Source organism: Drosophila arizonae, chromosome X (genome assembly GCF_054131065.1).
Source record: "Drosophila arizonae isolate 15081-1271.41 chromosome X, UAZ_ARI_1.0, whole genome shotgun sequence".
Lineage (NCBI taxonomy): Eukaryota > Metazoa > Arthropoda > Insecta > Diptera > Drosophilidae > Drosophila > Drosophila arizonae.
The window spans coordinates 19,577,931-19,593,529 of NC_142927.1; the positions used below are offsets into that span (position 1 = coordinate 19,577,931).

The following is a 15,599-nucleotide window of genomic DNA, read 5'->3' on the forward strand; positions in this document are numbered from 1 at the left end:
TGGACCCAACAGATTACAGCGCGGAGCATGGAGCCGACGTTATGTAATGTGCGTGTGCGTGTGCGTGTGTGTGTGCGTGTGTGTACGTGTGTGGGGGGCTGCGTTGCGCTATTAAGTGAGAGTTGCACCTAGTTGTTGCACCAGATTCAAGCGGCAGCTGCAACTTGTTCGCTGCCTGCGAGGCAGAACAATTAACAGCGTCGACTGTTGCGCACAAATGCATTTTAATAACAGCCAATTACAGCATTCAATACAAATTGTATACGCATAATTGTTGCAAAGATTCTGAGCTGTTTCAATGCAGTAGCGAGTAGAGAATAACCAGTTCTGAGTGCCAAAAAGTTCTGGCCATTGCAATAGATCAAGAACTGTTGACTTAAATGAAGAAAGCTGAGCGAGTGGCGAAGAGTTGGTTGAATACAAATAGCATATATGACAAGCAATGGCAAATAAGTATGAATAATGTGATTTGAGATAAGAATAGAGGGTAGAAATAGGTAGAGAGTGGCGAGTAGCGAGCGAGGCGTAATTGAAGTAGCGTGGAATGACTGACGATAGAATACCAAACGAGTACAAAGTGAGGTAGCGTGAGCGTTGTGAGAGTATCGAATGAAGAGTAACGAGTAACAAGGAACGAGAAACGAGTAACAAGGAACGAGAAACGAGTAACGAGAAACGAGTAACGAGTAACGAGTAACGAGTAACGAGTAACGAGTAACGAGTAGCGGACAGAGGAGAAGAGCAGTGAGCTGTAGATCTAACGAGCTAGCAATGAATAAAAAGTTAAAAGAAAGAATGAATGAATAGCAATAAAGAGGGGAGAATGAAAAGAGAAATGCATGAAAAGTAACAGAGATGAACCTGAGGAAGTACTAGTTAGTGATACGCAAATAACATTAGTAACAGAGCAAAAAATAAGCAACAATGAGAATAGTCATAGATAGTCAGTGCTTAAGTTTTGTATTTACTCTAATCTCCAATAAATAAATACATAAAGTAAAATTATAAAAAGAAGTCTATTAAGTTATCGATTTAATCGGCTGTTGTAGCACAATTGAATGTGGGCAAAAATGAGTGGCGCTCACAAAGCAACGAGTGAATGAATATACGCGAAAGGAGCTAGTCACCTGATTCATGAAAAAAAAAAAAAAACATCTTGCTGCTTAACTGTTTGGTTTTTACTACATTTTGTCACTTGTTGACTTTGTAGTTCATGAAGTGCGTATGAAGCAAGTTAGTTGTTCCTGCTGCCGCATGCCGCAGTTGGTTGCATGGAATTTCCTTGACCGGATCAGCAAATTAGTCAAAAACAACAGCAACAATCAATATTAACAATTTCCAATTAAACAATGATGCCTGATGCGATTTCGATTAACTTGAATCTGCAGCGCACTCAAAGCCAATCAGCAAATGGGCAGAGCAACAACGTTGAGGCGGGTGTTGGCTGCAAGCTGCAGCAGCTGCTGCGTCTGCGTCTGCGTCTGCGTTGCATTGCGTTGGCCACGCCTGCGCACTGCGAGCATTCACAATGAGCAGACAGCGGCTTGTCGCCGCGGCTGCCTGCTTTGCCAAAAAGTTGGCATTGCAAACCCGTTTTCCAGCGGCTGCTGCTGCCACTGACGCTGGACCATATTTTCCCAGCGGCTTTTAATCATGCGGCGCTGTATAAATAGGCGCAAAGAACGCGACACTGAGACAGTTTTCGATTCGAAGCCTAACAGCCCGGTGCAGCAAATCAGTTACAAAAACTACATTCAACGTTTCTTTTTTTTCACGTGAAGTAAACTTAAAATCCACATTCACAAAATGGCATTCAAGGTGCGTAAGGACTCAAGTGAATGCATTGTGTGTGTGTGTGTGTGAGTGTGTGAGCGTCTGTTCTACAGACTACCTGACAGGATACGCTGGCCATTTGCCAAGCTCCTTTAGTCCGTTGGGAGCTTTATCGTTGCATTAGTAAATATTTGAATTCTGATTTCTGCTAAATTCTAGTAAATTCTGCTAAATTCTTCCCTTGAAACTCTGACCGCTTTTCCAGCATTTGCTGAAAATTTACATTTTCCGTATAATTTTGAGCAATTCGACCAGCAACAACGTTTGGCCCGCATGAAGATTTTCAGTCATTGTAATCCATATTTTTTTGTTCTCTTTGTTTTTTTTTTTTATACCCTGAACCCATTTTCAATGGGAAATCAGGGTATAATGGTTTTGTTGAAATGTATGTAACAGGGAGAAGGAGGCGTGTCAGACCCCACAAAGTATATATATTCTTGATCAGGGTGACGAGCTGAGTTGATTTGGCCCTGTCCGTCTGTCTGTCCGTCTGTCCGTCTGTCCGTCTGTCCGTATGTATGAACGCGTCGATTTCAGAAGATATAAGAGCTAGAGACTTCAAATTTTTTTTAAAATGTCCGTAATTACAGCGCGCATATCAAGTTTATCATTAAAAATCGATAACTCATCCCGATCTTTTTTTATCGATAAAAAACCTTATCGAAAACCAGTTATAAAATTATATCTTCTACACCTTTATTGCTAGAGTACCCAAATTTTTAATGTATGCTTATATGCATTTTATACAATTTCGGTTTTTGTTAAAATTTACCCCCCACCCTTAAATTCACCCCCTCACCCTCACTTTTGTAAAAAGCGTATTTCAAATACTAGAGACTTGTGCTTTGGCAATTACATGCATATCCATGTTATAATCATAATCTGAAAGTTTCATGAAGATCGTACGTCCATAAAAAAAGTTATTAAACAATTAAGTTCTCATAGTAAGCGCACACTGCAGCCCATGCGTGTTTATGCGTGGGTGCTTGTGTGTGTATGTGTTTGTGTATGTGTGTGTATGTGTTTGTGTATGTGTGTGTGTATGTGTATGTGTGTGTGTATGCGTTTGTGTATGTATGCGTGTGTGTGTGTGTATGTGTGTCTGTATGCGTGTGTGTGTATGTATGCCTGTGTGTGCGTACGTGCCTGTGTGTGTGTGTGTGTGCGTGTTTCTTGTGTAAGCTGAAAGACGCGAAAAATTATTGAAATATCTATTGCTCCAAGGGTTCAGGGGATCTCGTAGTCGAGCAGTCTCGACTAGAGCTTTCTTACTTGTTTTTTTTTTTTTTAAGCTTTGGGTACCTGACATTGTGTTTGGCTTTTCGCATTCCATTAGGGAGAGCATTTTGTGTATTTATGTTATTTTTAGCTCTTCAACAATAATCTCTCCAATTCAACGTAAAATTCCAACGTTGAAGCTTTAAGAGCCCCACTCAGGTGCAAAAATCTGAGAAGAGTTAGATAAACTTCCACACTTCTCGTCCAACTTATACACAAATTCATTAATCTCAGTGAAACTAGCTGCAATTCGGTCAAAGTTCTTTACTTGCAGCTTTAAAAGTGACTTAAAGTTTCAGTTAATGGCTCAAGGAATGGAGACTAGAAAAGTAGAGAGAGAAAAAAAAAAAAACACACTCTTTCGCCTAGGACGCCATAATTTAATAATTTCAGCTGTCACTGCCAGGCGGCCTTATCGAATTAAAGTTTCAAAAAATTGGCTAAGCTACGCAAATCGCAAACTTTTTAATTCCCTGAAGCTCCGTGCAACTTTGGCAGAAACAGATTGACCTCCGTTGTGCTTTGGCTCGCTGCGAAAGTCAAAGCAAATGCTGCTAAATGTGAAGCTGAAGGTAATCGAGCGTCTTAATGCTAATTAGCTGGCTCAAGACGCGCAATTAATAAGCAGCCGAATGCCGAATGCCGAATGCCGAATGCTGAATGCTGAATGAAAGGAAAGCCAATCAATATTATAAATATGCAAAGGCGAAATAGCTGCGTAACGGCAATCAGAAGTGGGTCAAGTGGGCAAATCTGAAATATCCTCGAGCTGTCCTCGAATGCCATTCACGTGTTAAGAGCTACACGTCCTGGCATCAGCTGACCAAGCTCCGTTCAGCTCCGTTCTGTTGTCCACTTAAAGCAAATGCTCTAGACTTTGCCTTCCACTCCTCAGTTTTGCTTAAATGTTCTTTTTCGTTGGACCGTTGGGCCGTTCGCCGTTCGCCGTTCGCTGTTCGTGCGGCCTTGGCCACGGTGCCGGCCCATTCTTGTCCGGCAGTGAGTTACGCTTAATTAAAATCAGATAAATACCCAAAGACAAATAAAACCCGCGCCAAGTCAACTGCAAGTCGGGCACGTCAGCCTGCCAGCAAAGAACAACAAAACACAGCGGAACAGCAACGGAAATGATATAAAGTTTAAATAAAATATAAATACAAAAACAAGAAAAAACAAAAAAAAAAAAAAAAAGAAAAGAAAAGAGGCCAACCGAACTCCCTAGTGGGCCGCCGACTTTCGTAGCGTCTCCTCTTTTTGCATTTTTACGCGTAAATTGAAATTCAATGGAATTGTTTACAAAAATGTAAAAGTAAGGTCACAAAGGACAGTCGAAAAAAAATCACCACATACACACCCAAGCAAACCAAACCCAAAGTACGCAAAGAGACAAAAAGCAAACGGCCAACATGTCAGACCAGCCAGATTAGTTTTCAAGAAAGCTAGTGCGATAGGACAATTTAAATTCCGCACAGAACTCAAACAGAAAAAGAAAAGGAATCACCCAACAAAGGACGAGTTGCATGTAACGAGTTTCAGGAAGCAACTGTTCAGCTCGCAGCCCCTACCGCGCAGAGTGCGATGGGGCGAGCAGTTGCGTAACAGACCAGCGAAAAGCCTGGGAAGGACAAATAGCACAGAGGACTCAACAGAGAGGGGCAAACGACGGGTAATGAAAAGGCAGCGCAATGCAGTTGTTGCAATTGATTAGGAAGAGAGGAAAGCGACGAGTAGTCGATTAAGTAGTAGCGAGTATATGAGGGGGAATAAATTAAGGGCCAATAGGTGATGGGAAAATATTAAGGAGTAACATGCGACGAGTAACTTATTAAGGGCTGTAAAGTAAAGAGTAAAATGTGACGACTAGCGAGTAAGGAATAGTATGTGACGAGTAGTTACTAAGGGGAACAAAGCAAAGAGTAGTAAGTTACGAGAACGTATTAAGGAGAAACATTCGACGAGTAACTCGATTAAGGGGAATAAAGTAAAGAGTAGAGAGTAACGAGCAGCTAGTAAAGAGTAGCTTGCAACGAGTAACTATATAAAGGGGAATAAAGTAAAGAGTAGAAAGTAAAGAGTGATATGTAGCGAGGGGCTAGCAAGAAGTAACATGGGAAGACTAATCCATAAAACAATAGAAATACGAGTTACTAACAACGAGTGACACTTACCATGGACCGATGGACAACTACAACTACAACTATAGGGGATGAAGAGTAATTAGTCATGAAAAACGAAGAAAAAGTAAGCAGAAGTAAAGAGTAACTAGTACTAATAAAAAAAAAAATTAAATAAAAAAAAAAAAAAAAACAGTATGCATGCGACCTATAAATACGCATGGAGCTATAAACAGCAATGGGCAACTAGTAGCGACTAGTCAATATACTAGAGCGAATGAAAAAACGATTAGTAAACGTCTAGTAACTCGCAAAGCTATTAGAGAATGTCCACCAAAATGCTTGAGAGCATTGACAAATTAGCTAATTACGAGTAAATATTTAAATTTCGAGCAACCGGACGATGGCTGAGTAAGCGACCCTGGGCCATTTGCTGTCTGAGCGTTGTAGAGTTCAATGCGGGCGACGTAATTGATATGAATTAAGTACTGTCATATGTTAATATATAAAGCAGTTAGCCAAACAGAGAGAGAGAGAGAGAGAGAGAGAGAGAGAGAGAGAGAGAGAGAGAGCTGCCATGACAAAGTGCAAGCAAATATGTTTACTAAATATCACGCATACGACGCATTGCACAGGCTACAGTGTTGAAGCTATAGAGAGAGAATGAGTGAGTGAGTGAAAGAGAGAGAGAGAGAGAGAGAGAGAGAGAGAGAGGAAAGTAGATGGCGAGTAGTGAAAAATTTGAATTTCCAACTACTTTGCCAACTTAATTAAAAGTTTATGCGCCTGCAATTTCCTAGTGCGTCGTGTGCTCCCTGTCGATATGCAAGCCAAATACAAATGAGTTGTCAGCCGACAGCTGGGTTCACTAAATTTTGCATGTGTGTGTGTGTGTGTGTGTGCAAGTGTATCAGTATCGCATCCGTGTTGTGCTTCAAGTTCTATACTATAATAAGTATTTATCTATGCAGGTCATCTTCTGCATTGCCGCCATGGCGATTGCCTGCGCCCAGGCCAAGCCCGGCGGCCCAGCTGCCTACTCGATTAACGCGCCCAGCGTGGACCACGCCTCCGTTGGCAATACACAGGAGCATACGGTGAAGGGACACTACGGCCAGTCATCGCAGTCGGACTACGCCAGCCAGGTGCAAACCGCCCATTCGCAGTCGCATGTGCAGCGCTCCAGCATCAGCAATGATGGCGGTTTGGCGCCTGCTCATTATGCTGGTGAGTGAACTGAAGCCTTCAAGTGTACACACGCACACGCACACGCACATGCACACGTATACTCACACATGCATCACCCACTTTGATATTCACAATACGCACAAAGCACTCACTATTCATTGAATATGCACGTAGTTGATATGCTAACACAAAAAAAAAAAAAAAAAAAAAATCCGCAAAATCAATCTATAGCCGCGCCACAAGTTGCCACCTACGCAGTCGGACACACTGCACCCGCCCAGATCCAGCTGACCAGCGGCCACGGGGCCTTGAGCCAGGGCCTGGCCTACGGCGGACACTACGCAGCCGCCGCCGCACCCGCCATCGCCTATGGCGGCCACTACGCCTCCGCCCCCCTTGCAGCCTATGGCGGCCATTATGCAGCCACGGCGCCCGCTTTCCAGCTCTCGGGCGGCTCCCACCTGAGCCTGGGCAGCCTGGGCTATGGCTATGGATATAGCGCAGCTGCTGCCGCACCGGCTCTCTCCCACGGCTACCAGCTGGCCGCCCCAGCCGCTGCTCCGATTGTGAAGTACGCCGCCGCTCCAGCCTATGGTAGGTGTTCGTCGGATCCATTGTAGACTCTTAAGCAGCTGCTAATCTCTGCACCTCTATGCTTAGTCGTAGTGCCTAATCTAGCTGTAGTTGCAGTAGTCGTAGCTTTTACTAATTTTCCAGCCACGCATGTATTCAACACTTTTCTTTCAGCTCCTGCCGCAGCCTCAGTCTCGGTCTCACCTCTGTCTTTGCCTTTGGCTTTGCCTCTGCCATTGTGTGTTCCGTTTCCTTTAGCTTGGCTTCTGCATTAGTTTATTGTACTTTCGCTTTGGCCAGCCAAGTATACATGGCCAAAAGCAAACCTAATGCTCGGCAAATACAAAGTACAACTTTTCCTCGAATCAGGCCACGCTGCAGTGAAGCGGGGGCGGGGTGGGGCATTTGAGCTGGGGTCGTGTGCTTAAAGCAGTGTGAACAATCTGAGCCAAACACAAACATCAATTCTGTCAGCCAGACAGAGGAGGTCTGTCGAGAAGTGAGATAAATTCGTTGAATTTTTGAACCCAAATCCTAAACCAGACAGATCTCAAAACCTGAAGGTTTAAGCTGGACTGGGGCCATAGACTAACCCACAATAGGGATTATATTTTACTACAATTATTATTACAGAGAAAAATCTTTATTTGCATTTATTTTTATTTATTTTTATTTGCAATCCTCTGTTGACTCTCAGTCCTTTTAGCTGGAGACTCACGGCTCCTCATGAAATGGGGCTCTTTAAGTTATGCTAGCTGAAATTATAGACAAATGCACAATCAATATGCAATTATGCAATTATTTCATAAATATTTGAGCAGCTAACTGGGCTAGTTGAAATGTGCCTCATGCATTATCTATATGAAATGGGCGTGGCAGTAGTTGCTAACGAATGTCGAAGTGAACATTCGGCCACTGTCGCTGCTGCTTAGCGAAAGAGAGAGAGAAAGAATCAAACAGTGCGCGACAGACAGAGAGGGAGGGAGTGAAATGGGGCATTGGAGACACCCGTAAGAGTAGTTCGTTGGGACAGCCATGTCGGTCAACGCAAGCCGTATAATCAATCATTCATATATTGTTGCCAACTACTTTAAGCCATTGACACGCGGTCCCTTCGCACACGATGACGATGATGACGATGATGATGATGATGACGATGGTAATGGCGATGTGTGCGTATCGCTTTCCAAGTGGGGCAGTCAGTTTGTCAGCCATTTGAACAAGTGGCATTTGGCATGGCGGGCGCATTTGCCACGCCTCGAGAAGTCAATGGGACAGCCGCCTTCGACCAGCTGGCCAATCTATGCCAAACGCAGCGTTGCCACACTTCGCCGTGTCTTCCTACTTATTTGCACTTTATTTTTTACGACCTGCGCTGTTGCCATAGCTCACAGTGCATATGAGTTTCTGCAAGCAGTTTATTATCATTTTCATGCGCTGTTGTCGCATTTCACTCAAGCATGGCTGACACCGTTCCTTCAAGTGAAAGCCAGCCAGTGTTGAGCAATGTTCATTTATTTACTGACGCTATTGGCAAACTTCAGTCTATTGACCATTGAGCAGTGTTGCCACATTTCATTAAAGTGCTTGCATCGTTGTCTGCTTTGCCTTTGATTATAATTACTTATGTTGAAGTACTTGCAATGTTGCCCCACTTCAGATTCGTTAACTTAGCAATGTTGCCACATTTCACATTGCAACGTTGTCCATTTCAGCTTTCTGCTGCTTAGCAATGTTGCCACATTTCATTTGCTTACTTATGTTAAAGTATTTGCAACGTTGCCTTACTTCTGCTTTCTTCAACTTAGCAGTGTTGCCACTTTTCATTCAACTACTTGCAACGTTGTCTCACTTCAGTTTTCATTAGCTTAGCAGTGCTGCCACATTTCTTTCGACTACTTGCAACGTTGCCTCATTTCATTTTCCCCACTATTACTTATGTAAAAGTTTTTGCAACGTTGTCTCACTTCAGCTTTCATCAACTTGGCAATGTCGCCACATTTGTTGCTTGCAACGTTGCCTCCCTTCACTTTCCTTGTAGTTGTTGACCCAGCGGGGACAGCACCACTGTTTCGCATGCTTGCGCCAACGTCTTGCCACATTGTAGCACAGGTTCCAGCAAATCATTTCATGTTGGCTCGACAGTACAAAATTGCAGACCTTGCCTCGCCAGTTGTCGACTTGTCAGTTGCCATGTGCTCGCAAGGCGACCGAACCTGCCGAGATCCCGAGGTGTTCGCCCCAAACGGCCGGCCAACTGTTTGCCCTCTCGTAACAATGGCCCAATTTGCAGCATCTGCGGGCGCGCGGACATTTCCATTGTTACGGCTGACAATCAGCATTGGCCCAGCAGTTATTGATCGCTGCCCGATAGCCCTGGAATCTGAACTTGTTATACCTAGCCGTACCTGCATGCTGGCCAACTCTCCGACTCTCATACCGATTATGCATTATCATTTGCATTGCCATTAGCATTAGCATTACTATTGCCATTCGGCTGCTAATGCGAGCTTCTGTCTGCCTCTGTTCCACAGCACCTGGCATCATTGGACACGGCATTGGACTTGCTGCCGCCCCCGCCTACGCCGCGCCCGCCTATGCCACGCATCTGGCCGCCCCAGTGCTCAAGTGAGTAATGCCTGCCGGTTTTATAAATAGAGATGGATCGCAGCGTGCGGCATGCTGCATGCAGCAGCAGATATGCAGCAGGAAGCATGCGGCATGCGGCATGCGGCACGTTGCATGCACATCATGTTCTTGCCACTATTCTACCATCTATCCACACAGGGCCGCCGTCGCACCTGCCCTGGTGCACACCTCCGTCTCCGGCCATGGCATTCAGTACGGCTACTAGAGCAGCGAGATGGGCCAACGTAACCAACCACCCCCCCGGCATGGAGCAAAGGACTAAAAATAATATTCGTGTCGAGCTAAAAAGCTTCTAATGCAACTCAAATTCACAGCTGCAGCAAGTGGCGACGTTGCCACATTTCAGTGCACCTTTTCATTTCGGATTCTGTTTTTTTTTTGTTTTTTGTTTTTTTCTCCTCGCTCTCTGAATTTTGTACACATCTGTTATTATTTGATAAGCATTGGCCAGGCTCCATGTCAACCAACGGAAAGTCTTTTCATTGCATGAATATTAATTTTCGTCGTTTTCTCCGTATATTGTGCGTGTGTGTTTTTTTTTTATCGCGGTTGAATTTACGTTTTATTTAAAGTTATTTTGTACAGAAAATGCATGTGAAATGTTGGAAAAAAAATAAAAATCATTTATACATAACATATTTATTCATGGTGACTTCAATTTGATGTACCCCACCCCCCCATGCAGAGGTAGTTAGTTCTGTTGGGGTTTTCATTTCCCTTTTTATTTTTATTTTGTGTGTGTGTGTGTGTGTGTGTGTGCTGGCTATCATTGCATTGCCATGAACTGGCCGCTGTTGGGACGCAGTCCCAATACTGCAGTTACAAGATGATATATGGGCGCCAAAAACTATGCTACGATTTATTTGCCACGCTCCAGTTGAGCACTTGCCATACGTACTGCATAGTTTATGGCGCAGTGCGTGGAATTTATCATAGTCGCAACATATATGAATACGAGTATCTGCCCAGGCCACAGGCTTAGCTCCGTCTCTCCAGCTCGTCCATGTGCGAAAGTATTAAAGTTCAAATGACCAAAGCCCTTCTATTTTTATTCTTTTCTTTTCTATTTTAGAGCGCGTTCGCCTATTATGCCGCATGCGCCTCGCCCAGGCCAGATTTAGCACAATGAAACGTATTTTTAGATAAATGCTAAAAAAAGAAAAAGTGCGAGTAGAACGATGTCAACATGTCAAAGCATAGGCCAAAAAAAAAAAAAAAAAAAAAAAAAAAAAAAATGACATGCAGAACGTGAAATAAACTGAAAAAAAAAAAAAAAATAAATAAATAAAAATATGTAGAGTGATTTAAAAATGCACTTTCAAATTAAGTGAATTGTTTATAGTAGTGGCTGTAGCTATTTACATAGATATAAATATTCATGTTTACTCATTTACGAGGTGAGAGAGCATATTGGCTTTTCACAATGCCCGTCTTACTGTCCGTGCCTCAAATTTTTCCTCCTGGACTGGCCTGAAATATATATTTATTATTATTAATATATACTCGTTAGTACCGATATGCTTATAAGGGGCGTGGCAAATCGAAAAATTCTATTCGCAACTCTAAGCTATTTAAATTGCTGGAGACTTGGCTTGAAATTTGGAATATATACTTGAAAATAAATAAATAAAGTTTTTTTTTAATACAATATCATGAAACTAAAGCTTCAAAGCGTATAGTTAGTTAGTAACTTAACAGACTTTTTCCAGACCCAATTGCTTTTGGGTCTCGCATGAGTATTAAGCAGTCGATAACTGCCGACTGTTTTCACTTATCTGACGATTTTCTCTTTAAAGGCTTACAGAGACACTCCACACCAATTAAATATTGCCAATATATGTAATATTCATATTTGCAATGAAAATGAAATTGATATTCATTGAAATGGTTTCTCTGGCTGAAGGTAGTTTTAATGAAGAAATATTCATCGGGCTACGCATACAAATAACATAAATTATTATTATTGTATGAGAAAATAATAGTAATTGTCTAAGGAAACACGAATTTCGGGCTGTCAATGTGGCAAAGCAGCGACGACATATTGTTTACTTGTTAAAGTCTCAGCAACTGCAGAGGCAAACACACACACACACAGACACACACACACACACACATACCCACACACACTAACATATAACAGCGCATGGCATTCAAATATTGATTCAAGATTTTGTGGCCCTAGAGGCAGGCACAGCAAACATTTCAGACAAGCAGCTGGATATCAATTAAGATGCAAAGTTATGCCAGACTCTGGCACAACAACAACAACGATAATAACAACAACAACGACAATAAAGTAACGGCCACGCCCCAGCGCCAGTGCGTGCCGTGACTTGTGGCTTATTTGATTTGATTTAGCCAGCATGTTAAATTCAGCAACAGTTGTCCACCAAATACTGTTGGCATTTTCATTTAGAGCGAACACAATGCAAATGCAAACAAAAGCCGACTCCTGTTCGCTGGCAACACGGGACACCTGGGCCCAAGGTCGCGTCCCAATGTAAATACCGCTGCTGAGCAGCTGAAGGAGCCCCAGCAGCAGAGGAGACAGCCGGAATGGGGAACGCGAAGCCAAAACACAACAATTTCATTAGCAAATGCAGTCGAGAGACAAAGAGAGACAGAGAGAGAGAGAGAGAGAGAGAGAGAGAGAGATAGAGAGAGGGGGAGAAGGGAAGAGCAGAGATAGGGGCAGTGCTGGGTGTTGCGTGTATTGAGGCAAGGCCAGCTCAGTCAGCTCCGTCAGCTTCTCGACAGAACTAAGCGACCTCTGCAAGATGCCAAAGCAGTGCACAGAGGCAAATAGAGAAGAAGAAGAAACAGCAGCAGCAGGAGCAGCAGCAGGAGTAGAAGCAGAAGAGAAGCAAAAACAAACAACTTTTACAAAGGTCGTCACTTAACTATTCAAAGTTGGCAATGGCGAATGCTCTACCGAATAAATACAAATCGTTTTGCGTATTCCTCTTCTTCTTCTTCTCCATCTTAAACTTATTCTTATTATAGTTGGCAGCCAAAAGCAGCGCTGCAAGCGTCGGATGACCCTCATGGAGTAAGTTAGGTAAGTCCGTAATGGGACTCGGTCTGAAGCCCAAGCAGAGCTGCTTCGTGCTTTAAATTGAGCTAATGGCGTCGTTCCATATCTCTTCTATATATTAAATATTAAACTCAATAAAACATTACAACTACTTACATAATAATAATAAATAAAATAATAATGTGGATGTGTCTCTGATGATTCAGCTGCTGCACCAAATGGCCAATATAAATATGGACGCTATTAAATTTTAGGGGACACATCCGTTGAGAATCCTTGTTTTATTACGCAGGCCAATTAAGCGAGGGTCGTTCGCAAAATACATGAAATGACATGTTTAACTATCAGAGGACCACGGCGAATAAGAACCGTGCAAAGCGTAGGTGAATCGGCAGTTAGCGAATGAGAGCTCAGCGGGTAGAGAGTAGATGGAAATGGAAAATGGACGTGGGTTGGCCAGTGCAGAACATATTTGAATAAAAAATTTCAATTTGCTGCGTTCGGCAAACACAAATGTGCAATGCAGACAGAGCGGACAAAAAGATGGTCAACACAGCCAAAGCCAAGCACAAACACACACACGCACACATAGACATAGGCTGGCTGGGCATGTGGTGCGCGTCGCTTCCTGTTCATTTCCCCAGGTGACAGCACGCACGAAGTGACAAAGCGAGACCCAAAATGTCTGGCAATATGAAACGCAGCCATGTCAACACCTTGGCTAATCCTCACCTCACACACTCGAGCAGCTTGATGAACAGTTCTGGCCAAGCCTGTGCCGTGTGCTGCATTGCAGAGCTTCAAGTTTGCAACGCATTTCGGTTACCTGTGGCATATGCGGCATGCCGCAGCAGAAACAGCAAACAGCAAACTGTAACTAATTTAGATCTGTATGTATATGTGTGTGTGTGTGTGTGTGTGTGTGTGTGTGTGCTTGTACGTGACAGCTTCAATTAAGCAAATAGTTTGCCTTCACTGTGTATTCTAGCAACTGACCGACTAAACGAACAATTTGGTTTGCCTAATTCTCTGGGTCAGACTGAATTCAATCTGTGTGCATACAAATTATACTAAATAGAAGCTAAAGCTAAACTCAATGCCTGCTGTTTAAGCATGAACTGTTGGCAGTGCGACTTCATAGACATGTAGCATGTCAAAATTCATTTCAGGTTGACATCAAATTGTCTATCCAATTTAATGATGCTCAACATATTTAATATGGAATATGGAACTCAAACCATATTTCCATCTATTCTTGGTATTCAAACAGAATGAAATAATTATATATGTATGTATTTGCTTATGTGGGTATACCTAATTTATTTGATAGATTTTTATTTAGACTTGTGTAACACCCAAAAAAAAAAAAAAAAAAAAAAAAATAAAGTAACTCCTTTTTACAAGTCACACTGTACAAGGTACTCAGTTGCAACGATTTATGCCTTTACTAGACATTGCTCAGAGCGGCTTAAAGGATCAGATGAGTGAGCTGCAATGATATACAATAAAATCCACATAGCGTGAGTAACACTAATATTCGTTTTTTTTTTTTTTAACTTCAACTTCAAATGCCTATAAAACATATAATATTAATTGAAAAATTTGAAAAAAAACCCCTTTCCCATGAGGTATATATCCATATATTTAGTATTTTATGCACTCACATAAGCCGGAAAAAAAAAGTTGAAAAATTAAAAAAATTAGTATTAATTTTTCTCACTGTATGTTGAGCTCAGATGCGTGAGCTACATCGATCCATGCTGAGCTGGTCTTATTTAAACTGTTTATCCAATATCAGCACTCTTCTTAAAATACTACTCCTAAATATTCACATTAATGCAAATAACTTATCTCTCTTACATTCACTCGTAAATAACTGTTGAGTGTTGCTTTATGTCTGCATATGAGTGACTTTTACACACACTCTGAAAAGAGGTCCAGAGAGCAATCGATGGTTTCGACTCTTCAACAAGTTCGTTCGCGATCTCTGCTTACTCCCTGGCTGTTCGACTGAGTTAAATGAAGCAAAAATTCTGTTGTGTGTGTTTTAGTGTGTGTGAGAGTGTTGTCTTCCCTAAGCATATCAATAGGGTACATGAATTGAGCAAGTGCATATGTATGTATGTAAGCATGTAAATGTGAAGTCCATGTGTGACTCTTTGAGTCATTTGCTTTCTTATTGAATTTCATTGGGCGAACGTCAATCGTGTCTCTCTCCACACACGATGTTCGTTAAAAGAGCATAGCTCAAGGCGTCCAACAGAAGAGGAAAAACGAAACGAACCGAAGTCTTGTGCCCTAGCCGAGAGGGAGAGAGTAAGATTAATTTCGAGAACGTCTAAATGTTATGAGAAAGCTATGATTATATCTGAGAGCAATTGGATCATGGCCCCGTAGTAATCTTTTTTATGTCTTCAGGTGTAGTCGTTCGTTTTATATATAAATAACAAGGCGAAGGCCTCAGTCGGCCCTGAACCCATTGATAATGGGAAATCAGTGTATTTCAGCAATTTTGCTTTAAATCAGTCTTAATTGTATATTAATTCCAATCTCTAATAAATAAATAGATATGTAAATACGATCAAATTATAAGTTCTACGTTTTAAAAATTCTCTACAAGTATTGTCTTCACTCGAATAAAATCTCAACTAAATAGATTTAAAATAAAAACTCTAGAATAGACTGCCGTTAGTACTACTACTAACACTACAACTATGTAAAGTATATAGATAACAAAATGCTTTTCATAGCAAGTCTAATCGAATTGAATTACTTCATATTACCCAAGTGGGAAGGGATCTACAGATTTTCCGCCCTCCGCCCATTTAATACCGTTTTAAACTATAATACAAATAAACGTTATTAGCTAATGCCACACACACAGTCACACATTATTATTAGTCCGGGGATTAGGGAAAGTGCAAGACTCA

The 15,599-nt window shown here is 42.1% G+C and overlaps 1 protein-coding gene across 2 annotated transcripts; it reads left to right on the forward strand.

The window, feature by feature from the left end:
- The first annotated feature begins 1,683 nt into the window (after positions 1–1,683).
- On the forward strand, positions 1,684–10,273 carry LOC108620212 (uncharacterized). Of its 2 annotated transcripts, XM_089474147.1 has the most exons (5): positions 1,684–1,818; positions 6,197–6,452; positions 6,645–7,007; positions 9,521–9,614; positions 9,774–10,273. In XM_089474147.1, exons 1-5 carry the CDS (start codon positions 1,807–1,809, stop codon positions 9,838–9,840), a joined length of 792 nt encoding a protein of 263 aa, XP_089330273.1. In that variant the 5' UTR covers positions 1,684–1,806; the 3' UTR covers positions 9,841–10,273. The 2 variants fall into 2 exon arrangements, with proteins under 2 accessions (XP_089330273.1, XP_089330274.1); XM_089474148.1 differs by lacking the exon at positions 6,645–7,007.
- Positions 10,274–15,599: the final 5,326 nt, after the last annotated feature.